The following is a 24,061-nucleotide window of genomic DNA, read 5'->3' on the forward strand; positions in this document are numbered from 1 at the left end:
CTTTGCTCTGTGTGGCTGTCATGTGCTCACTTATACAGGTGTGATACCAGCATGCTCACTGTTATTCATATGGCTGCAATCAGTGACCGCATTGACAAGCGCGGATGCTTCTGACCTAGGTGACAGCACTGCCGTACATTTCTGCCAGCAGACAAATATCTGGAGCGGCATATTGCTTACACAGCAGATAACTCAGAGTACCGTCTCGACATAATGCTTTCTCGTTTTTATGCCAAACTTTTCCATCTTGACAGATGAATTCAGGCACTTGCAGATGTTTATCTCACGTTGCCATCAAAGGTAAAAGCAAATACTCATCACCCACATCCCACAGCTTAAACTACTTGCTTTTCCTCCATCTTGTTATTTGGCTACTGGACACTCTTGTCTGTATGTTATTTTTATCTATGACCTTCCATCTGACCGCATCCATCGCTGTACCATTGTGTGTTTTTAAGCTCTAACTTGACCAGAATGCTGATTTATTGCTGCTATGTGAAAAGCAACAGCAATATCTTATCATGTGCTTACAGCATTGTAAGTTCTTAAATTAAATGAGAGTTTGCTTTAAAATTAATAAGTTGCCAATATTTATTAAATCACACAAAGTGAAGTGTGATTTTTCTCACCCCCAGTGTCCATATTCCACATATGGTATTGAAATCCCCAGCCCCTTTTTGATAGCGGGCCCAGGCAATTTTTTCTTTCCTAGCCATGGGTGCAAAGGATGCTGGGGGATTGATGTAATGACTCCGCCCCCGTGTCCTGTTCCCAGCCAACACCCAATGTGAAAAGAGATGTAATTTGATCAAGGCAGGCAGAGGGCAGGGGAGGGAGGGAGGGGAAGGGCACCAGGCTGGAGGGGAGGACACAAGGCTGATGGTGTACTTGCAAGGCATCCGCATGAGGAGAAAGATAGAGGTGTTACTACAAATATAAATGTGTGTCTGTTCTATCCATAGCATAATTCCATTGATTTAATAGTAAAAACAAGTAGTGCACTTACAAAACTTCAGTTAAAATTGCGCTGAGGAGCTGACAAGACGCTGGAGGATCCTGTCTGAGATTTTAAATGCGCAATTTTAACTGAAGTTTTGTAAGTGCACTACTTGTTTTTACTATTATTAAGTCAATGGAATTATGCTATGGTCGTCCTTTGTTTGAGCCTTAGGAGATCATATACGGAATAGCGGAGTTAAAGTGACATCAATACGCTATCTTGCCGGTCTGTTGCGGGTTGGCCCTGATATCTGGTGAGCGCCCTGTGTATCTGTGGTGGAGGCACGTTGGGTGTCAGTTTTGGATGAGGGGTGCACTGGTGGCAACATACGTCTATTTGCCCAAAGGGTATCACACTATTGCTGTTTTGTATTTTTTATTTATACATGCATGAAACCTTGAGGAATCCGGTGGAAGTTCCAGAGAAGAATTGGCAAGCCTAAAAAAACGCTGACTGCTGATCTGAGAGGATTGGCTAAACAATCTGGTGAGCGTATAGGTTAACTGCTGTAGGAGATCTGGACACCAACTGGTTAAGCTGGCTACAAAAGGAAATTGTGAACTGTTGAACTTTATGATTGCTTGTGGGTCACCAACCATGAGAGGCTTATGGAGGAAATTAACTATTGAATTTTTTGTGTGTTTTATGTACAGCAACAGGCTGACCACACTAGATGTAATTTTTATTATTTTTTTAAGGTGTATTTTAGCACTATATGAGATTTGGGTGTATTTTCTTAAGGTGTATTTTAGCACTATATGAGATCTGTTGAGTGCTCTGTTTATTACATTTATTGTCTTTTCAAGTGTTAACACACACTTATATGCAGTAAGCGACCCAGAGACTGTTTGAGTAGAAGGTTATTGGGAGGTCTGGTGAGGAGCGCACGGTTATTGGTTTATTTTAGTCTTTAAGGACCAATTCAGATTTTTGGTGGCGGTGAAATTAGCTGATGCTAAACACTTCGCTGCAAATGAGAAGAGAAGCTTGTTGCATTGGTTCCCATTGTTCGGTTGTAGTGTTGCATTTTAAGCACCCTATGGGGCAGGGAAGCGCCTAACATAGGCGATCTTGCACACTACATGTAGTGTCCACGAGACAGATGATGGGATCAAGTGGGGGGTTTATGCAAATGACGGGAAAAGCCAGTACAATTGTATAAAAAGTGCTGTCCATTCATTTGAGTGGACAGCCATTAAGCATGTGAACGGGGCCTTAGGCTACAGTAAATGACATCTTACCACTTGTATAGCACTTTCCTCATGATGGTCTCAAAGTGCTTGAGAGCTGCAGCCACTAGGGGGTGCTCAGTAGGACACCCTGCAGCATTAGGTAGTCTTACCCACACAGTTCTTACTGAATCACACAAAAGGGTGAAGAGGCACCCAAGGGTGTAAAAAATGAAGTTAAAAACAACTAAAATTGAAATGGAAGAGGTGACTTAGCTCTTTGACGACACAGAAATAATGCAACAAAATGTATTGTGCACTGGCAACGCGTTTCATAGGTCTACGCCCACTTCCTCAGGCCAATTGTAGTGCTTAGCAATTTAAACTAGCAGACAAAAAGTGGCATAAACCCACGAAACGCATTTGTGGTTAACTGCCCATTGAAAGGTGCAGTTATCCTTCAACTGGAAAACCTGCAAAACCAATTTCCTTAACACACTAATTGAAAAGTAATATTATTCCCCTGTAGAAAGTGACATCACTAGCCAAAACACTCAGTGGAAAACATTTTTGTTGTTTCTAACAGGATATTTGGGATGCATGCTGTTCAGTATAGTTTTCCTGCAGATTGTGCATCCATGCATGTGGCTGAGCAACAACTCACCACCTCTGTCATGCAGGACACCAGAGAAGGGTGTGGCCAACCTGGCACTCAACCACACTTCTATTAAGATGAATGCAGGAGGTGGAGCTACCAGTGGTGGAGGGAATGGCTGATGTAACAAGCTCCCATGGCATAGGCAAACGCAGGGAGGGATTACAGCTGCCTAGAATCCCCCCACAGACTAGGGCCGGTGCAGTGCCTGTGGACAGGCACAAGTTGAGACACCAGAATATCTGCAGGTACCCTCACACTCTTTCCCTGCTACAATACACTTTGGATGTAGCAGCAGCGTATGTACAAAGCATGGAGCAGCAGTTTGTTTGCAGAGCAAGGAGCAGCTCTGGGAGACTTAACAGAGTCAGGTATGAGCACAGCCCTGTGCCCTGCTGTGTGATTGCTTCACTTTTCCCTTCATGCCAGTGTCGACTGTCTTCATTATTATCTGTATCCAAACGGCTCCTGATAGAACCTGTTGTCAATTGGGAGCGGATCGGACATTTAGGAAATACTTGTCACATCCTGTCAGTCAGACAGGAAATTGCATTATGTGTACCCAGCATGATGTCCTCCCATATTATTATACTGTATTGTGCATGACTGAGGGAGACCTTTCAGGAATCTCCCCCTTGAAAATCCTGGGTTTGCCCCTGCATGGAGTACTATTGGGCAGCTTCCCTATTGGTGTAATAAAACAAGGAGTGGCAGTCACTTGGCTATGTTGCTTAGCGCTGAAATTAAGGAGGCACTGTAGTGTACTGTAGAATGTAGTAAATTATTCAGTATATCTGCTTTGAGGCCTAGAACCCACCGCAAAACGCTATCGCTAATCGCAAGCGCTCGCATTTTGTATGAGCAGTTTGTCAGTGGTTTCATGAGCGTTTTAGGAAGTGATTTTACAAAGTGTATCAATTTGCCAGCGATTGTGTAGCGATTAGCGTTTTAAAGTCTGATTGGTCCTTTCAATTAATTTTAATTTTGTTACAGTGTGTGGTAACGTTAAAACCTAGCAAGATTGCTTCATGCAGGTTTTGATGAGCGATTACGTCAGCGATAATATACTTTACATTGAAGCGCTAACGCTCCCAAAATGCTGCATGTCCTGCGCTTGCGATTTGAGGAATCGCAAATGCTCCAGTGGAAGTTACCCCATCCATTTACATTAGCTGAGCGTTTTGGCAAAACGCTAGCGTTCCATAACGCTCCAAAAATGCTCTCAAAATCGCCCTTGTGGGTTCCAGCCCTGACAGTAATTTTCAGCATCAATAACACTTCCTATAGCTATATATTGCAGTATATTGGTATGTAGACCTGCCCTCCCAGTGATGCTTAGCCTAGGCTGTTTAGCTATGCAGAATTTTCCTCCCACAGCATTCTGGGAAACCAGGCATTATTTTCACTGGCTTCAGAATTCTCAGAAACCAACATTCTACAGAGATCACCTGACAGGAATAAATATGTTGCTACCTGCGATAAATTTCAGAAGGTAAATCAGGGGGAGTAAAGATTTTACAATGAGCAAACACTGACTAAACCATTTAAAAAATAATATTGTAAAAAATAAAAAAAAAGCAATTGTATTCATTACCTTATTTTCACTACAGATCCTCTTTAAAGCATTTTTAATAATAATAAAAAAAATGCATTAACTGTAATGAAGAAAGACACCATAATTACAGCACATTATAGGTTGTCTATTCATTTACATATGCTATTTTCATATTAGTTTTGCTTTTAAGCCAATCAGTCCTTTCAAATAAAATACTTTTGGTTGGATTATTTCACGTTTGCGTTTTCAAGCTATGCAATTGCAATAATTGGAGATCTAATGATATTCATGTTTATCTATAGGAATAAATATATGCCGTTATAATGTACTCTGGACCATCTCGACCATATATTACGGATGACGGGCTCTTAAAAATCATCAAATAAATGTTAATCGAGGGCATCCACAGAAGTTTTCACAGGAAGCAAGGGGATTTTTTTGAGAACCACAAAAGTAAGGGGCTTTTGGAGAAATCAGTAGTGCTTTTGGTTTCTTTTAATATTCCTCTATTTTAAAGTACAATCAAAATGTTCCTGTGTTTCTCCACCCTTTCACTTTACCTTAGCGCACATAGACTATTTTCAGTGTGCGTTGCATAGGAGTGCACATTACTCAGTCAGCTCATATTCCATAGGGCTGAGGCAGTTGGCATTTCTCAATAGTGCCTACAGGCGCGTACACACGCCGTATTTTAGCAATTGACGGGTCTGTCAGACCCTCCCGCGGGACGGTCGTTCTGCCGACAGTAGGACGTGAGTACAGGCTGTCGGCAGACGGCAGACTGATAAGACGCTCGGCGGATCCGTCAAAAACAGTCTTATCAGTCTGTACCCACGTCCTACTGTCGGCAGAACGACCGGCCCGCGGGAGGGTCTGACAGACCCGTCGTTTGCTAAAATACATAGTGTGTACGCGCCTTAATTCTGCTATAGGGGCCCCATAATCTCCAGCTACGCCTCTGGCAGTAGAAGACCCTCCTCTGATCTGATATCGATCTGTTGATCAAATCTGGCGGCCATCTGCCAGTGTATGGCCTCCTCTACATCGCTGTCATCACCAAGGTGCCTTAATAATATCAAAATGTATATTTACCAGTGCAGAATTTTGTTTGGAAATGCGCCACGGAAATGAGGTCCTGTTTTTGAAGCAATAATAATAATAAAAAGTAATAGTAAGCACATGTTGTAATCGATATTTTGTGAGGTCCGCCGCTCTGCCTGTACAGCTTTGTTCAACAAACACTTCTAAAAAAAAACCTTCAAAGTCGTGCAATGAGTGATTGCTTTTTAAACCCACATATAAATAACCAGCGTTGCATATTTAAAGGAGTACTATCGATTGAAACAACTTTTTTTTTTTAATACTCTATATTAGTGTACACATTACCACTAGTGCTAGGGGCACTTTATTTATTCACCCAGGTCTCTCTCTCACTATCCCTGCTTAAAAATTCATTTCTCACACAGCTCATAGTAGTTTGGGTCACCCTGAGCTGCTTGGTTACTCTGTCACACAGCTCACAAATATATTTCACTGTGTCACTCACAGCATGCAGGAGACATGAGGAGAAATAGGCTGATCTGAGGTGGTAACAGGTAACTAAATGAGCTAGAATATTGCTGGAATATAACTAGCTGTAACAATAGTCTGTGTTTACACTCAGACTGGCTGCCTGCTTGAGGCGATTCACTCCAGGCTGCATCCACTTTACAAGCTGCTGAGAGGGGCAGACCACTGTCTACAATTAGCATTATTAGTATCTTTATCAGTAAAGAGAAGCAAAGATAATAAACACACATTGCTAGAATCTTTAACCCCTTACCACCATATCAACAAGATTCTTTCAGCAAGGTGATAATTAAACTATAAACTGAGGAGTTGATAGCATCTCCCCTTTGCAGAGACATGGTCTAGCCCTCTGGAAGCCCTCAGTATTAGATACATTTGTATCCAACACTGACGCCAAAACTGACGGAGGATTTTACAGCTGAGAGGAACAGCTGTGTGAGGAATCAAATGGCTCCTAGTACTTGCCCTAATGTGTGCTACAACATACAGCATTTCAAAATAAATGCATACATCGATAGTATTCCTTTAAGTGAAGATCAATATTAAGATTAACAAATGCAGGTGTCCCGAGACTCCCGACTCCCGTCATCTTTTTTTAAATTTTTTAAACTTTTTTACTAAACACTGATTGCGATCTGAGATATCGAATTCTCTCTGGATAAATATAACAAGGGTAAAGAGTCTTGGTAATGTAAAAAAAGAAGAAAAATGAAAGAAAAAAAATACATTGGTAAAGAACACCATATGCAGATTAGCAGAAACATATGTGGTCTGCGCCGTACACACTGCGGTCTCGCGTGCCTTCAAATGAAATGAGATTAAGATGTGGGAAGAATGACAACTCTGTTAAGAGACACAGTGCTTGTCTGCCGGGGAGGGAAACTGTCTGAGATTTTACAGAAGCCCTTTTTAAAGAGTGACTCTTAGTAATGCCCGGATTTACCTCACAGGAGCCTATAGGCACAGATGTCCTGGCAACTTAGATTTTGCCCTCCATGAACCTACAAGGCTACAAACCCCCACGAACTGCTCCGCAGGTGTGCTGGCTGTCCATGCTCTAACTTCTGCCTTACTTCCCTTGACCATCAGGCAGGGCCGGGCCGAGGCAGAGGCGAGAGGCGAGAGAGGCTCCAGCCTCAGGGCGCAGTGTAGGAGGGGGAGCAAAACTCACTCAGCTACCATTCCCCTATTGTGTATGAAGCAGAGAGAAATAAGAAAAGGGGATACATGGCAGTGACTGCAAGCCAGATAACTAGAGATTAAGGTGTTGGGAGGATTGGGGGCCCTGGGGCGCCTTTTAGTCTAATAGCAATCCGTGTGTGCCGGCTGGGGTGGGAAGGATGGAGGGGCGCACTTTGGTGTGTACGCCTTGGGTGCTGGAGGACCTTGTTCCGGCTCTGCCATCAGGTATTTAGGTAGCTACAGGCGCCCCTTAATACGGAGGGTACCTCTGGCTACCTAATACTAAGTAAGCTAGAGGTGTCACTGACTGAAGGGAGATCTGGTGATTGGAATGCTGAGAGCCGGGTGAGTAATTTCTCATTTACACTTTTATCAGGACTCTGCATAAAAAGGAGGCACTAGGAGAATGGAGTGAGCCGCCTTTCCATTTTTTGCAAGCATAAATACATGTCATTTAGATGCCTTTCATGAAACAGAACATATAAATGAGGTGAGAGGGTGTTAGCTGATTTATGACCAATAGATAAGACCCCTTGTGTACTCAATCCTCACACAATTGGGACTGTCACAGAGGCATCGTACACTTCTTGCTTTTACTTATTGCTAACATGGTACAATACTCTACTGCTATTACTTTTGGTATGAGGTTTTAGAGGCATCCATTGCCAACCAACGGCTGTAATACTGGGGATCAGTTAAAAATGGCGCCAGAGCCTACAGTGTAAAAATGGCGCCGCATTAATTTGCATTATAAAACGATATTTATCATTTTATGAGTTAAAAAATGGCGCCGCACTAAAAACGATATTTATCGTTTTATGACTTCCATAAAACTATAAATATCGTTTTGAAATGTAAGTCATAAAACGATAAATATTGTTTTGAAATGTGCTGAATATGGGTTTTGCTCCATGTGTGTGTGTGTGTATATGTGTGTATGTGTGTATTTGTGTGTATGTGTGTGTGTATTGGAGTCTGTGTGTGTATAGGGGTGTGTGTATATGTGTATGTGTGTATATGTGTGTGTGTATATATGTGTGTGTATATATATGTGTGTGTGTGTGTGTGTGTGTGTGTGTGTGTGTGTGTGTGTATATATATATGTTTGTGCGTGTGTGTGTGTGTGTGTGTGTGTGTGTATATATATATACATACACACATTTATATACATGAATATATACACACACACACACACAAACACACACATCTATACACAGACAGACACACAAGCATACAAACACACACACACACACACACACACACTCACACATATATACACCCACACATACACATATATACACACACACACACACACACACATATATATATATATATATATACACACACACATATATAAACACACACTCACACATATACACGCACACACACACACACACATATACACATATCCAGGAAAGGAACCTTAAACTATCAAAAATGAAAAATATTGTTTTTCATAAAAACGATAAATATCGTTTTTGTAAAAACGATAAATACCGTTTTTAGTAAAACGATAAATATCGTTTTTAAAAAAATATCGTGCGTAACCAGGCGCCATTATTTGGCTGGTGCCATTTTTAACTGGACCCGTAATACTGAGCACACTGAGTAATATGTGTACTATTAGTGACATCCCTATTTTAATTTTCCCAGTGTTAAGTGACACTTTCTTGTAAAAGGAAATAACAAGAAAACTCAGATCTGAACATCCTGACCACAACAATTAACAAGAAAGGGTAGGGGAAAGATACCTGATTGCAGTGCTTACTAAAGAGGGGAGTGGATAATTACTGCACTTGGAGACCTGGAGGAGTTATTGGCTGCTCTAAATGGACAGGTCGATTACAGAAGCAGTATATGCTGACCTGCCGAGGACGGCATCCATAATGGAGGGGACCCCTGGACCCCAGAGCTGCTACTAGGGACAGATGGGCTGCCAGGGGCTGGAGGAAGCCCGAGGTAAGTAGATCCTGTTTTTTTCCCCTTGCACCTGTCCTTTAAGGGCCAAACAGGGTTCATGGCTGCAATACTTTAGGCCAGGGGTCTCAAACTCGCGGCCCGCGGGCCATTTGCGGCCCTCGATACAATATTTTGTGGCCCCAGTGCCCCAGAGCTTGTAGGGGCCCCCAGTGGCTACAAGAGGAAAAAAAAATTTTTCAAATCGGCCTTATAGTTTTTGAGAAAATCGATTTTAAAGTTGCAAAGGAAAAAAATACACATTTAAAAACCTGCCGACTTTAATGGTTAATAGCAAATCCACCTTAAATGCTAGAAACCCTAAATTTTCAGGATATATTAAGGAGATCATTAGGAATAAGAGGAAAAAACAATTTTTCAAAAAGACCTTATAGTTTTTGAGAAAATCGATTTTAAAGTTTCAAAGGAAAATAGTATACTTTTAAATGCGGTAAATGTCACTTTTAGTAGCAAGCCTAACGGTAGTGTAATTTTACATGTATCAAAAGAAAGAGCAATACATTTCCTGACAGGGTTTCCAGGGGGTCCATACGCAGCCACATCGCTTTGGCCAGGGATCGCTATACAGCCGCAATATGGCTGTATGAAGATTCCTGGCATTTTTTCCTATTTTCCCGAATTTTTTTTTTTTTTGTTTAGAGTGTGGGAATTTTTTTTTTTTAAATTATGTGGGGTCCCCCCTCCTGAAACTTTTTAACCCCTTGTCCCCCATGCAGGCTGGGGTAGCCAGAATGTGGAGCTCCGACCGATTGGGGCTTCACACCCTGACTATACCAGCTGCAAAAAAGGTCCCTTAATGCCAATTTTTGTTCCAGGGTATCTGTTGGGGGGGGGGGGGGGCAGGTTTATTTTGCTCTGGGGCCCCATTGTTGCTTAAACTGGCCCTGCCTGCCGGCAAAAGCAAAAGAGACACGGAAGCGAACTATATTTGCCCATTTTACCTTATAGTTCGCTTCAGTGCTCCCAAGTAATCCGCCGCATCCCCGCCGCTAAACAAGGGCTGCAGACCCCCAAATCCCCCGCGCAAACATCCACGACTGCGCTGAGGGGCAGAGCTTCCAGCTGTAGCTCTGCCCCTCCTGACGCCAATCGCCGAATGGATCGCCGCCTCTCCCCCGCCCCTCTCTGTGAAGGAAGAGTGAGAAGGGCGGGCAGAGGCGGCGATCTACCGCGATTGACGTCAGGAGGGGCAGAGCTGAAGCTGAAAGCTCTGCCCCTTCCAGGAAATGCAGGAGGATTGCCCCCCGGGGCGATTTGGGGGCTCTGCAGCCCTCGTTTTGCGGCGGGGACACGTGAACTCCCTTATGCGGCCCAGCCTCATCCTGACTTTGCCTCCTGCGGCCCCCGGGTAAATTGAGTTTGAGACCCCTGCTTTAGGCAGTCCATTAACTTTGCTGGGAAGACGTATACTTGAATCAATAAAGCTGAATACTAACCACCAGCAAAGACCACAGAAGATGGACCGGGGGATACGCGACGCGATCAATCTGATGAACGATCGTTTCCCGATTCCGCAAATCGCACATTTTTGGAACAAACAACGGGTGCAACGACCATTGAACGATCGAGGTAATTAGCACGGGGGTCAATGGCATTCAGAACAACTTTTCACGATTGATTGCACCATGACGGTCATTCAAAGCTAACGATTATCGTGTGCCATCGGCCACTTTCGTTAAACGATATTGCGTGAGATTGCAAAAAAAAAAAAAATAGTTTGTCGTGCAAAATTGTGTGGGGAAAATCACTTAGTGGTTATAGACGTTAAACAACTCCAGCTTAAGAGGGTAAAATATGGGGGTCAACTTGTACATGAGGTTGTTTAAATTTAGTGATATACGGTATAGATAGGTGACTGCACATCTCTATTAACAATTATAGAAAGGGTTTATGGTGTGTGTTCTGTGCACTTCGGCTGGTGAAGTGTATCTGATCCTTGTAATAATGTGCACATTATTTATAGATTTGTTTTCAGAAGTAATAGCAGTTTTTGTATCTCATCTATCAATTTGTCAATGGGGGATGAAATTGTGTCTAGCCTGGGGCTCCAAAATAGCCAGAAATGGCCCTGCCACTGGGGGCTACCCAGGAGCATTTCTAGGGTCCTAAGATATCCGGGGCACTTTGGGGAACTCCAGCCAAAAAATGGGTGTGGCTATGCATCAGAATGTGGGTGTGACCATGGGTGGAGCCACATTTACATAAATTTAAAAGCGGTCTAAGTAGGACTTCTCAGCAAAATGTTGGATGAAGCTCCCCTGTCCATTAAAGCGGATCCAAGATAAAAAACTAACTATAACAAGTAACTTGTCTATATATCTTACTTAAAGTTTCGATAGTTTACACAGCAAATCTAGCTGCAAACAGCTTCAAAAGTCACATTGTCACAGGCTGAGGGCTGGAGATGCTATCAGTTTGCCTGTGTGTAAACTCAGTCCCCTCTCCTCCGCGTACGTTAAAAAGGGGCGCTGGGAAAAAAGGGCGCGGGGTTTTAAACGATAAGCATGGATAACGTTTAAAAATGTATTGTACTGTATTTCGTTTAAAATTAATGTTTTATAAAGTTATAAATCATTAAATAATGTGCATTAAATCGGCAATTGTAAAAACGTTAATCTTTCGTTTAAATAGTGAAACGTATAATAACGTTTAAAAAAAATATTACTAAGTAACCCTCCCTGTACCTACCCCTAACCCCTAGACCCCCCTGTTTATGCCTAAACCTAAGACTCCCCCTGTTGGTGCCTAAGTAACCCTCCCTGTACCTACCCCTAACCCCTAGACCCCCCTGTTAGTGCATAAACCTAAGACCCCCCTGTTGGTGCCTAAGTAACCCTCCCTGTACCTACCCCTTACCCCTAGACCCCCCTGTTAGTGCCTAAACCTAAGACCCCCCTGTTGGTGCCTAAACCTAAGACCCCCCTGTTGGTGCCTAAACCTAAGACCCCCCTGTGATAAGCATTAATAACGTTTTTTAAAAACATATTGTGCGGTTTTTTCGTTTAAAAATAATGTAAAAAAAAAATTGTACTGTTTTTCGTTTAAAAATAATGTTTGAAAAAAATATTGTACTGTTTTTCGTTTAAAAATAATATTAAAAAATGTATAAATCATTAAATAATGTGTAATCATGAGAAGCAGTAATAAAACATTAAGTCTCCGGGCGCCGCTTTTAAAACGTTATTTTTCTCCGGCGCCCTTTTTTCCTATCGGGCGCCCATTAAACGATATTCATTATGGGAGTGAATGGCGGCGCCCGATTTGTCCACTAGCCTCCTGCGCCCTTTTTTACCGTTACCCTCTCCTCCTCCCTCCTCTGAAATCAATGGCTAGTAACCTCCTCCTCCTCCTGCCCAGACTGAGCTCACATAAGCCATTGCTACAGTGCCAAGGCACTGTGAAAAGCTGTGGGCGAGGCTAGTTTAGTTTATTGGGTATTAAAACAAAACAAAAAAAGTATTTGGCTTGAGGATTGCCCTATAAACTACAGTATATGAAATTAACACAATTATGCAATGAGTAAAAGTTTATCGCGGATCCACTTTAATACAAAAAAAAAAAAAAAACACTAGGGGAGAAGCCCAGAAGAGAAGGTGTTCTGGACCCAAGAATAGATCCATGGCACGTGCCACTGATCTTTGGTGTTAGCAACACCCCTGCGGCATCCTATTATACTGCAGCTCCTTGTGCTATGTGAGTGAGACTTCTGTGTATATATTGGATGTCAGATTAATGTGACCTGACCCATCTCCTCTACCTTTTCAGATGGACAAAACCTGTGAAGAAATCGATGAAATGTTCAGCAATCTGCTGGGGGAAATGGACCTCCTAACGCAGGTGAGTTCAATCTCAGGAAAAACCACACAAAGACAAAAAAAGAGAAAATCCCCCCCTTTGTTTCACTTCCACATTGACTGCTCCGCTCCCATGCTGAGTCTTTCCAGACTGGATAAATATTGACAAAGAGGGGAATTTTCAAAGGAGATAAATTGATACAGTGTGTTTGGCCCGCTCTCCGGATTGTGCCGTGGGTGTGACTTCATTGCAGCTAACTGTAAGGAACAGCTGCACCTCCACACTGCCAAACGCTTACTCTCAACCCCGTCCAAATTATTTTAAGGTCTAATCCAAAAGATGTCAACACAGACTGCTGCTTTTGTGAACAAGACGAAGATTGGAGGGGAAAAAAAATCAGATTTATTATGTTGCAGGAACTTGTCTGTTTTCAAACCCCTGATTTCAACACATGCTTAATAAGGCCTATGTGAACAGCAAATGCCTGCAGCGGAGACAGGCGTGTCTTTCATGAGGTAAAACGAGGTAACTCAGGGGAAGCAGGTAAGATTAGGCACCCACCTGGGCCATAATGAAACTGCTGATCTGACAGTGACCTCTGTCGTAATGGATCAGCTATTTAGTGAACGGAGAGAATACATCCTTCATCCATCCAGGCTCAGAGAGTGGCAGCGCAGGGTTACAGGTCTGCCAGGGACCACAATAACAATATTCAAGAGAAAGGATGTCTGCAGTACACTCGGGTCATGTTCAACTCTTTCATTTCTTCTAAGTAACATAAAAGGAAAGGTGAAGGCCTTTTTCTCACTATTAATTAGTGATGAGAACAAATTTCGCATAATTGTAATTTTGCATCGTAATTCGCAATTACAATGCAAAATCGTAATACGAAATTTCAGGTAAAATCTTAATACATTTTAGATTGTAAACATAATCAGGAACTGTAATTTCTCAATTTCGCATAATTTTCACATAATTTCCTGCCAACTTTAGTGGTTAAAAGCAAAGTTCTGATACATGAATAGTGGGAACAAGACAAAGAAAAAATTAAACTTTCTAAAAATACCTTGTAGTTTTTGAGAAAATTTATTTTAATAATATTTTTTCTGAGTTTAAAGCTAACGTAACCCCATTAAAAAAAAAAAAAAAAAAATCAGATACTCACCTAAGGAGAGGGAAGACTCTGAGTCCTAATGAGCCTCCCCTCTCTACTCCCGGTGCCTGGTGGATCCTCCATGCAAATCCGCCACCACGGGGACTTTGGAAGTCTTCGGGAGCACTCGGGCTTCCGAAGGCCGGCGGCTACATACTGCGCAAGCGCGAGTGCGTCATAGAGGGCAATCGCACATGCGCAGTATGCAGAGGCCCGTCTTCTGGAGTCCGAGTGCTCCCGAAGACTTATGAAACCTCCCTTCGGCGGTGGAAGTGGCAGTATTTGACCGAAACAGTCGAATACTGCTACGGGGGATCCTGCGCGGGACCGGGCACCTCTCCTTAGGTGAGTATCTGACTTTTTTATTTTTTTTACACGGTTTCCATTTGCTTTAAAAACCATTTTTCTTTGAATTTTTCAAATTGATTTTCTCAAAAGCTACAAATTTCTTTTTGAAAAATATTTTTTTTGCCTTGTTTCCACCCTTCTCCTTAACATACGATAGTATATTTGGGGCTGTGCTATTAACCACTAAATTCAGCACAAAATTAAGCAAAAATTTACACAAAAATTACGTGAAATTATGAATGGATTGCACAAAATCAGTTAAATTTCCAAATCGTAATTACGTATGGCCGTAATTGCGAAAAATCGTAATTAGCAGATCAGGATCATAACTACTAGTAATCAATTTTATAACAATTAGCAGATAACCGGCACTGAGGGAGTTACACAGTGGTCAGAGTAGTATATGGAGTATACACTTCAATATATCTGTGCAACCAACACTAGTATTCATAAGCAGACCAAAGAGGCACATGATGTGGGCACAGGAGGAAGTAAAGACCAACCTTTATTAGATCATAGAGAAGGTCCAACCAAGAGGACCCGCCTCCCACATTGTGCAGCTGTGTCATGGCGATGGTGACTCTTCACATTGTCAGAGTCATCAGGCTGGCCTTCCTGCTGTACGTCCCCATGCAACATCTGATGCCTCTGATGATGTGGTGTGTCACCATGAAAGAGCTGCAAGGTAGGGGAGATGTGTCCCCTTGGATGGAACTTCTGTATCATATACTGCACATGGATAGGAAGCAACAACAAACAAGGAACAACAAAGTTGGCCTAAGGGTGGAAAAATCTAGTGTGAATGAGGACTTACTAAGTACTGAATAAGTCCTGATTAACACTAGATTTTTCCACCTCTAGGTCAACTTTGTTGTCAGGGTTGGATTTGTACTCTTTACCGCCCTAGGCCACTCTCACCAGCCCCCCTCGCCCTTTTGGTATAGGTAGTGAGATGTCCCCTCCCCCCTTCTCTACACTCTAGGTAGCCTGATGACCCCCCCCACCCCAGTATAGGTAGCCAGATGACACCTCCCCCCTTTTCCTCTAGCATAGGTAGCCTGATGACCCCCCCCCCCCAGTATAGGTAACCAGATGACCCCTCCGCCCTTCTCTACACTTTAGGTAGCCAGATGACACCTCCCCCTTACCCTCTAGTATAGGTAGCCTGATGACCCCCCAGTATAGGTAGCCAGATAACACCTCCCCCCTTTCCCTCTAGTATAGGTAGCCTGATGACCCCCCCCCCCCCCCCAGTACAGGTAGCCAGATGACCCCTCCCCCCTTCCCTCCAGTATAGGTAGCCAGGTGACTCCCTTAATCCCTCCCTCCTTTCAGTATAGGTAGCCAACTCATCTTTACACACCGCAGCAACCATCAGTGTCACTCATTTTCTCCACTTGTCTCCAGTGCAGAAGCTTCCTCTTCCTTTCCGTCGTTAATGCTGCCCAAGTCCATAGCCACTGGCCACAATGCAAACATGCACAGAGAGCAAGGTGGCTGCTGCACAGGTGGCTAGCAGCAGAGTACCGAGGTCAGGCACTCGCCTCAGCTCCCTGCATTGCAGCATTTGCAAGTTTGCAAATGCTGCACCAGTTTAGCCTGCTGCTTTGGTGCCCTTGCTCCTGTGGTGCCCTAGGCCATGGCCTAGGCGGCCTTGGCCTAAATCCAGCCCTGTTTGTTGTTTCTTGTTTGTTGTTGTCTCATTTCAATCCTGTAAATGACTATTACAGTATATACAGTCATAAAACTTTTGACGGCTTATCTTTGACAATTTTTGGCACATAAGAGACAGCAACAGTACTTTTACCATACATTGTAGTTGTTTCAGGATATATTACTAGATTAATAAACCTCAATCAACTACAGGGTCTCTTTAATGTACTGACAATATATGATTTTGTTTGTAGAGTTTGGGAATAGAAACAACCCCACCCCCAACTTCCACTAAAGCCGGTACAGAGGTCAACTTCTCCTATGGTTTTAAAGATTTAAATGGTAAGTAAATGTTTATACTTTGTATCTCTTGTGACATGGATCTGTAAACGACATCCATGTTATATAAGCCTATGATTCTGGAACAAAATGGTGCCAAACTTACATATTGAAAACTAGGCCCACAAGTCAGGAATGGTGGATGTCACAACAACTGCAACACTTGGTGGCAACTTGCAAAGGGCACCATGTCCATTTTTGCTCAGGGACCCATCTATCTACAACCGTCCCTGCACATAATGAAAATAAATATGATGCAGTATCTTCATCCAACAATGTCCATCCTTTCTGTTCCTTCCAATCACAGCACTGGTTAGTAAATAGTACTACAATACAAACCGTCTCCACATGTTACCACAATGCCAAGGAGCAGGACTAGAATCCAATTTAGGTATCTACCTCGGGAGAGGGAAGCATTTGGAACCTCCAGAGGCTTCCCCTGTCAGCCTCCTCCTCGCCATTCCAAGCCCATCAACAATGGCTTGTTGACCGAGCTTGCCCACAATGCACAGGTGGTACCGTACAGGCTCAGCTTTTCCGTTGAGCCCTGGTGGCGGCTCTGTGCTACTGCGCGGACATGAGCTACCTGCACAGTACGGGGGTAAGGTCCGTGGAACTTCAGGGGTTCCAGCGCTGGAACGGAGGTAGAGACATGGACGGGAACGAGATAAGCCTCTAGGGGTTCAAGAAGCTTCCCTCTCCCAAGGTAAGTACAGCAACTTCCCCAGTATCCAGCACCTGGGGGGATGGTCTGATGTTGGATACATGTGCTTGCCCGTTGTTAAGCAACCCGCCAAGCCCCCCACCCATTCCTTCCTTGCAGCATAAAATACTCACCAAGCCTCCGGCGCCGTCTTTAAGCCTTCCTGTAGCTCCTAGTGGCTTTTCAAAGTCCTCTGTCTACGGCTCCCAGCGTGTCACCTGACTGCAGTAAGTCGCTAGCCTAGGAGTCTGCTAGAAGCTACAGAAAGGCTAATATGGTGCTTGAGGCTCAGTGACTATTAAATGGCCTGCAAACCCCTCCCCCTCCCAAAAAAATCACAGTCCCCGTTATCCCCTCAGGCTCGACAGTTAGTTGAGACTTCCGGTTGCCACAGTGCAATGCTAATGCTATTTATATGTGGAAAAAAAGTTTATATTTTGTTATGTTGGGCAACAGAATCCCTTTAACAGTTTTATATTTCCTTTTACTTTTGTACAGAGTCACTAAATGCTCTTGAAGACAATGATCTGGATGCCTTAATGGCAGAACTTGTGTCTGACTGCAGAAATGCAGAAATGAAAATTTGCACTCAGGAGTACAGCAGTACGACTTCCTCCTCCAATGCAGACACCTTCTCCTACACAATTCCTGATTTTACGCATTCTCTACCCACTGATTCCACAGAAGACCTGTCTTTCCTACCACCACCGCCCCCTAGTGAGTGGGAAATGCATCTACCGCCTCCACCGCCTGACCCTGAAGGACCTTCAAATGAGGTAATGGCCAGTGTGTGAATGAATAGTAAGAACTAAGTCTCAGACATAACGGCTCAACTCACAACTAAGAAATTGCTTTTAGCTCCCGGAGTATAGGGAATCCTTTGGTCAAAACTATTAATAGACCATCAATGTTCTTGTAACCTAGACACTATGATATATAGTAGCCAGAAGCAACCAAAATTACATTGGAAATAGTCTAGGACAGGGGTGCCCACACTCTTGGCTCGATAAATCTCCAATTACAATTATAGGACTATAATAATAAGGCGCAAGAATGTCCTCAAGTGTAGCGCTTCAAATGCTTTTATCATTATTATTATTTAGTATTTATTTAGGACCGACATCTTCTGCAGCGCTGTACAGAGTATATTGTCTTGTCACTAACTGTCCCTTAGATGGGCTCACAATCTAATCACTACCATATGGTGGGCATACACGGCTCGATTGCCGCTCGTCCCGCCGGCGCTTCCTTATCACCGCTCGATTTACTGCCATTGTCAGCTGGCCGGACCAGTTGGTAGATACACGGTACAGAAACGTACCATGTATCCCCAGCAATAGGGATTCATATATGTCCATTGTAGTCTAGAGCCAATTTAAAGGAACACTGTAGGGGGAAAATGAGTTGAACTTACCCGGGGCTTCTAATGGTCCCCTGCAGACATCCTGTGCCTGCGCAGCCACTCACCAATGCTCCGGCCCCGCCTCCAATTCACTTCTGGAATTTCAGACTTTAAAGTCTGAAAATCACTGTGCCTGTGTTGCTGTGTCCTCTCTACCGCTGATGTCACCAGGAGCGTACTGCGCAGGCACAGACCATACTAGGCCTGCGCAGTACGCTCCTGGTGACATCAGTGGGAGCGAGGACACGACAACGCAGGTGCAGTGGTTTTCAGACTTTAAAGTCTGAAATTACAGAAGTGAACCGGAGGCAGGGCCAGAGCATTGGTGAGTGGCTGCGCCAACACAGGATGTCTGCGGGGGACCATTAGAAGCCCTGGGTAAGTTAATCTCATTTTCCCCCGACCCCCTACAGTATTCCTTTAAGGGGAAGCCAATAGCCATTGACAATAAACTTACAGTATATATATGTTTTTGGGATGTTGGGGGAAACTGGAGTGCCTGGAGGAAACCCACGCAGATACGGGGAGAACATACAAACTCCTTGTAGATATTTCCCTGGCAGGCATTTTAATCGTGTACCCAGCACTGCAAGGCATGAGTGCTAACCACTACGCCACCATCCTGCCCCAGTATGGACATAATCATGACCATACATTCGCATGGCAGTAAAAAATAGAATCAACAGTATAATTTCATCTGTTTTAAATATATACATAAAAAGCTAGTACAATCACGTAAACCCAATTTGTTCCATAAATTAAATTAATAAATTAAGTCTGTCTGAGAATTTTTCCAGATGTAGAGTTAAAATTATTCCTATATGAGAATTCCTACACCTCGAAGAGGCCCCTTTAACAACATCGAAAGCAGTAAATAAAACCATAATATAAAAGTTTAAATGAATTGTGCGACATGCCAGAAATAAGGAGAGGACATATACATTTTAAAAGATTTCAGGGGATTTTAAAGAGAGTCTGAAGCCTAAAAAATTACCTGTTTTTAATAGGCAGACCTCTTCAGCATTAATGGCATAGCTGAAACGCCGCATTCCCGTGGCAAAACAAAGTGAACCAGAGACGAAGCACCCTCATGTATTTTACCATATAGATCAGTGGGAACATTAGAGAAAACACCTACCATGCTTTCTGTTTCATTCTGCACTGCACAGCTTGTTCCTTATCAGACCTGATAAAATCCCCGACTGAGCATTCAGTCTGGCTTTGCTATAATGACTCAGCTATCATGATTCCTGAGCAGAGCCAGCAGGGGGCAGCCTTGGACTTGAAAAGACATGAGAGAACACAGACTGAGCTATAAATATTCCTGAGCAAAGCCAGACTGAATGCTAAGTCGGGGATTTTATCAGGGCTGATTAGAAGCACGCTGTGCAGTGCAGAATTAAACAGAAAGCAAGGTAGGTGTTTTCTCTAATGTTCCCACTGATATATATGGTAAAATACATGAGGGTGCTTTGTCTCTGGTTCCCTTTAATCACCCCCGAAATCCCCGGGGGCAAATTTCGGGGCTCCTTCCATGTATAGGCAGAGCTTTGTGCAGTAGCTCTGATTCTACTCGCATCAATCCCTGCGGATCTCTGCCTCTCCCCGCCCCTCTGTCTTCTGTCACTGAGAGAGGTTGGGAGAGGCGGAAATCCACGGAGACTGATGCGACTTTTAGGCTTCAGACTCTCTTTAAAGGGAATCTGAAGTAAAAATAAGCGTATGAGATAATGAATTGTATGTGTAGTACAGCTAAGACATAGAACATTAGTAGCACAGATATGAGCCTCATATTGTTTCCAGTACAGGAAGAGTTATGAAACTCCAGTTCTTATAGATGCAAAAGAGCTTCTCTGAGCTCTCTGGCCCAACTTGAGTCAAAGACAGCGCTGTTTTCTGAAGCACTTGTAGATCGAATAAACAGTGAGAGACAGCTTTAGATAAGGTTTTACTGCAGGGAGATCAAAGGGTCATCAGCTCTGCTCTGTTTCATAGTTTAAAATACAGAGTGTAGTTTGTAAATTGCAAATATTAGAGAATGATGCAATTTTATATTAAAAAAACACTATATAGCTGAAAATAAAAATATGAGACTCTTTTCTTTGCTACTAATGTTCTATTACTTATCCCTACTACACATACAATTCATTATATCATACATTTTTTTCACTTCCGTGTCACTTTAAGCCACATGTACACAGAGATGGATTAAAGTGAAATGGGGCTCTAATCAAGTAACAACTTTTTGCCCGTCCTTTTTGTGGTAAGATTTGGTGGGGGGATAGCGTCTGCTAGGCCCCTAGTCTCTCTCCAGACCCTAGGCAATTACCTAAGTTACCTTATGGATGATCTGGCTCTGCATGTACAGATTTGTAAGAAAATACATTGTTTCAGTATACTATAAAGAAATGCTTCCTTCATTCCAACGCTAATGAGACAGGGAATGTGTCTTATAAAGTTCAGTCACAGTTTATGCTGCTAATTAATAAGCCATTGGATAATGCAGAGCAATATGAAATCACAGCTCTGTCTGTAGCTTATCTCCAGGCTTCACTGTATTATTCAGTTTAGTAAGGCCCATATACACGTCTGATTTTTTTAAACGACTGGTCGTTTGGACGTCCCGTCGTTCAGTCGTCCGGACGTCAAATCAGGCGTGTGTACAGTCCGTCGTTCGGCTGATAAGACTGGTCTTGAGCGATCCGCCAGGTGGATCGCTCAAGACCAGTCTTACCGTATCAGCCGAACGACGGACTGTACACACGCCTGATTTGACGTCCGGACGACTGAACGACGGGACGTCCAAACGACCCGTCGTTTAAAAAATCAGACGTTTGTATGGGCCTATAGAGTTTTGCTTTTCCCTCATTCAGATGCTGCCTAGAATTGTCTACACTCTCCTAGGCTGTTTGCAAAGTGTTTAATTTCAGTAAACAGAGCTGCTGGAGATTCTCAGACCAGCAAACCCCACCCACATTACTGAGTCTGACCATTCCTGTGTGAGCCTCAAGCAGTCTGAATTGTGGTCAGAGAGCACAGCATTCTTTGGCAAGCCATTTGCTACATCTGCTACATGTAGAAGTCATAATGAGTAAATTAACACCATTTTTCTTATTTTGGATTTATATAGCACAAACGTCTTCTATGGCACTGTGCAATAGAGTATACAAACACTTGCAATGGGATACAGTTAAAAAGACAACTGAATAGGTCAACTAATGCATTGTATATGGAGATGTAGAGCTTACGTTCTAAGGGGTTGAAGGAAAGATCATACAATTGTTAAGGGGAAGTTGTGTACAAGTGTATGTTTTCAGGTTGCATGCAAAAATGGTAAGTGTGGCTGAGTCATGAACTGATTGTGGAAGGGAGTTCCAAAGAAGTGGGAAAATTCAAAAGAAGTCCAAAACACTTGGAACAGTTGTGGTGGTACTGCCACTACTCCAGATTGCTTAATACACGAGTATAAGTAATAACATCAGTAAGTGGAATAACATTTTAATGAAACCATACACGCTCAAAGTTAAAGGTTGATTGTGCCTGTTTTATGTTTTTGAATTGTTTTGGGGGAAGGAAAAGCAATAATAATGACATGATTGGAGATGTAGGTATGGATTCTCTCCTGAACGTTAATTCAGAAATGGATCACAGATGGTGGTGGGCAGTGTCTCACAAACATAAAAACCTAAAACCTTCAAAGAAACACCTAATTATGCATGCATATGCAGTAAAGACATATGTTACACAGCATCTGCCCTATTCTCATTCATAAACAGTTTGGTCTACTTTTTGTTTATTTTGTAGAATTGCCCAATACGTCACTTTCAAGGAGAAGTGAAACAACTAATCTGGCAAACTTCATACTCACAATTAAGCTATCAATGTATCTAATATTTAAGTGTCTGGGCTTAACCCCCAAAAAATGTCTCACAAATCGACATGTGCAAGAATTTGTGTCCCCACTCTTAAGCTACATACACACCATAAATGTTCATCCCCCAAAACCACTGTTTGTGATCTTTTCATTTAAAAAATGCTTTAAAAATACCGTAAATGGTTGACTGTAAATAATTTTCTTACAAGTTTTCAAGGTCTAAGTTTACTTTTAGGTGTGTGTAAGGGGCTAAAAAGGACCAAGAAGCCCTCTTATTAAAAACTCTACGCAAAACAGAAATGTGCCTTCTTAAAACAGAAAGTATTAGAGCCATGGGCCCATATGCAATTACATTTTTCTCCTGTGTGTTAATTTTTCATCTAGTGTTTAAAGGGAACCAGAGATGAACGTTTCACACAAAATAAACATATCAGTCGATAGCTTGTAAAGAATAAATGCTCTACCTGATAATTTCGCCGCTCTGGTGTGCCTTTTTTAGTGTTTTTATCCATTATTGCTCCAGGAAAAATAAAATATGGCCACCGGCTCATACCCCTTCTGCTTCCGGGTTATGAGTTGTTCTGGATGTGCTGTCTAGGCTATATGAGACTAGGCTGCTATCTAGGCTATATGAGAAAGGCTGCTGCAGCCTTTCATCTGTGTGCTTTCATTTTGGTATGATGTGCAGCTGCCTGTAGGAAGTGTCTCTCATAGGAATGAAACTGCAGTCATCATCAGTATCTAGTGCACACAGAGCACACAGGGATCATATTGCAGCCACACTTGTCTGTTTCAGAGCTTCTCTCTCAGCAGGAGCAGCCCCTCCCATGTCATCACAGCTCTCAGTATGCAAAGCAGGAAATCTGAGCCAGGAGGTGGCAGGCTTGGGCTTGAAAAGACTCCACAGAAGAGTGACTCAGCTATAATGATTCCAGGTCAAACCTAGACTGAGCCAGTCAGGGATTCTTAACTGCTAATAGACTTATTAAGCAGATAAGAATGAAACTAAAAGCAGGGTAGGTGTTTACTGTCATGTTCCCACTGATAAATGTAATAAAATACATGAGGGTGCTTAAGTGTAGATAAAAAAAGTACTATCAAAATTATTTTGAGTGCTTTCTTGCTATCGGATGGTTTAAGAGACATTTTATTGACAATTTTGGAAAATATCACCCAGGAGAAAACTAAGGAGAAAAGTTTAATTGCATAAGGGCCATGGTCCTCTCAGTACAGTAGTAATGTATGGCTGTGAAAGTTGGACTATAAATAAGGTTATGCGTAAAAAAAAAAAAGCTTTTGAACTGTGGGTGTGAAGAAAGATACTGAGAGTTCCCTGGACTGCTGGCAGATCTAGCCAGTCAATAAGTCAATACTTAAGGCCAGGGTTTTCACTAGAAGGGCTGATACTACTATTAAAACGCAAATACTTTGGTCACATAATGAGAGTCCAGATTCTTTGGAGAAATCCTTGATGCTTGGAAAAATTTAGGGCAAAAATTTTGACATGGCCGGCAGCATTGTGCACAGGTGTAGTACGCTACCGGCCACATCAGCACAGCCCCAATTGGCACGTGCGCACACTAGCTCGTGGATAGAAGCTGATACGGAGGAGAACACAGAACAGTCAGTCAGAGCTGCAACGAGGGACACAAAAACTTCAAAAGGGTTGGAGGAAGCCCGAGGTAAG

At 42.8% G+C, this 24,061-nt stretch overlaps 1 protein-coding gene across 1 annotated transcript in view; it reads left to right on the top strand.

The window, feature by feature from the left end:
• The window catches only part of APBB1IP (amyloid beta precursor protein binding family B member 1 interacting protein), a 136,814-nt gene that overhangs the window by 34,697 nt on the left and 78,056 nt on the right, over window positions 1–24,061 (top strand). Inside the window, exons 2-4 of the mRNA XM_068235662.1 lie at window positions 12,873–12,944; window positions 16,311–16,398; window positions 17,597–17,874. Coding sequence (XP_068091763.1) covers window positions 12,873–12,944; window positions 16,311–16,398; window positions 17,597–17,874 — 438 coding nt within the window. The remainder of the gene's footprint in view (window positions 1–12,872; window positions 12,945–16,310; window positions 16,399–17,596; window positions 17,875–24,061) is intronic.

Source organism: Hyperolius riggenbachi, chromosome 5, assembly GCF_040937935.1.
Source record: "Hyperolius riggenbachi isolate aHypRig1 chromosome 5, aHypRig1.pri, whole genome shotgun sequence".
NCBI lineage: Eukaryota > Metazoa > Chordata > Amphibia > Anura > Hyperoliidae > Hyperolius > Hyperolius riggenbachi.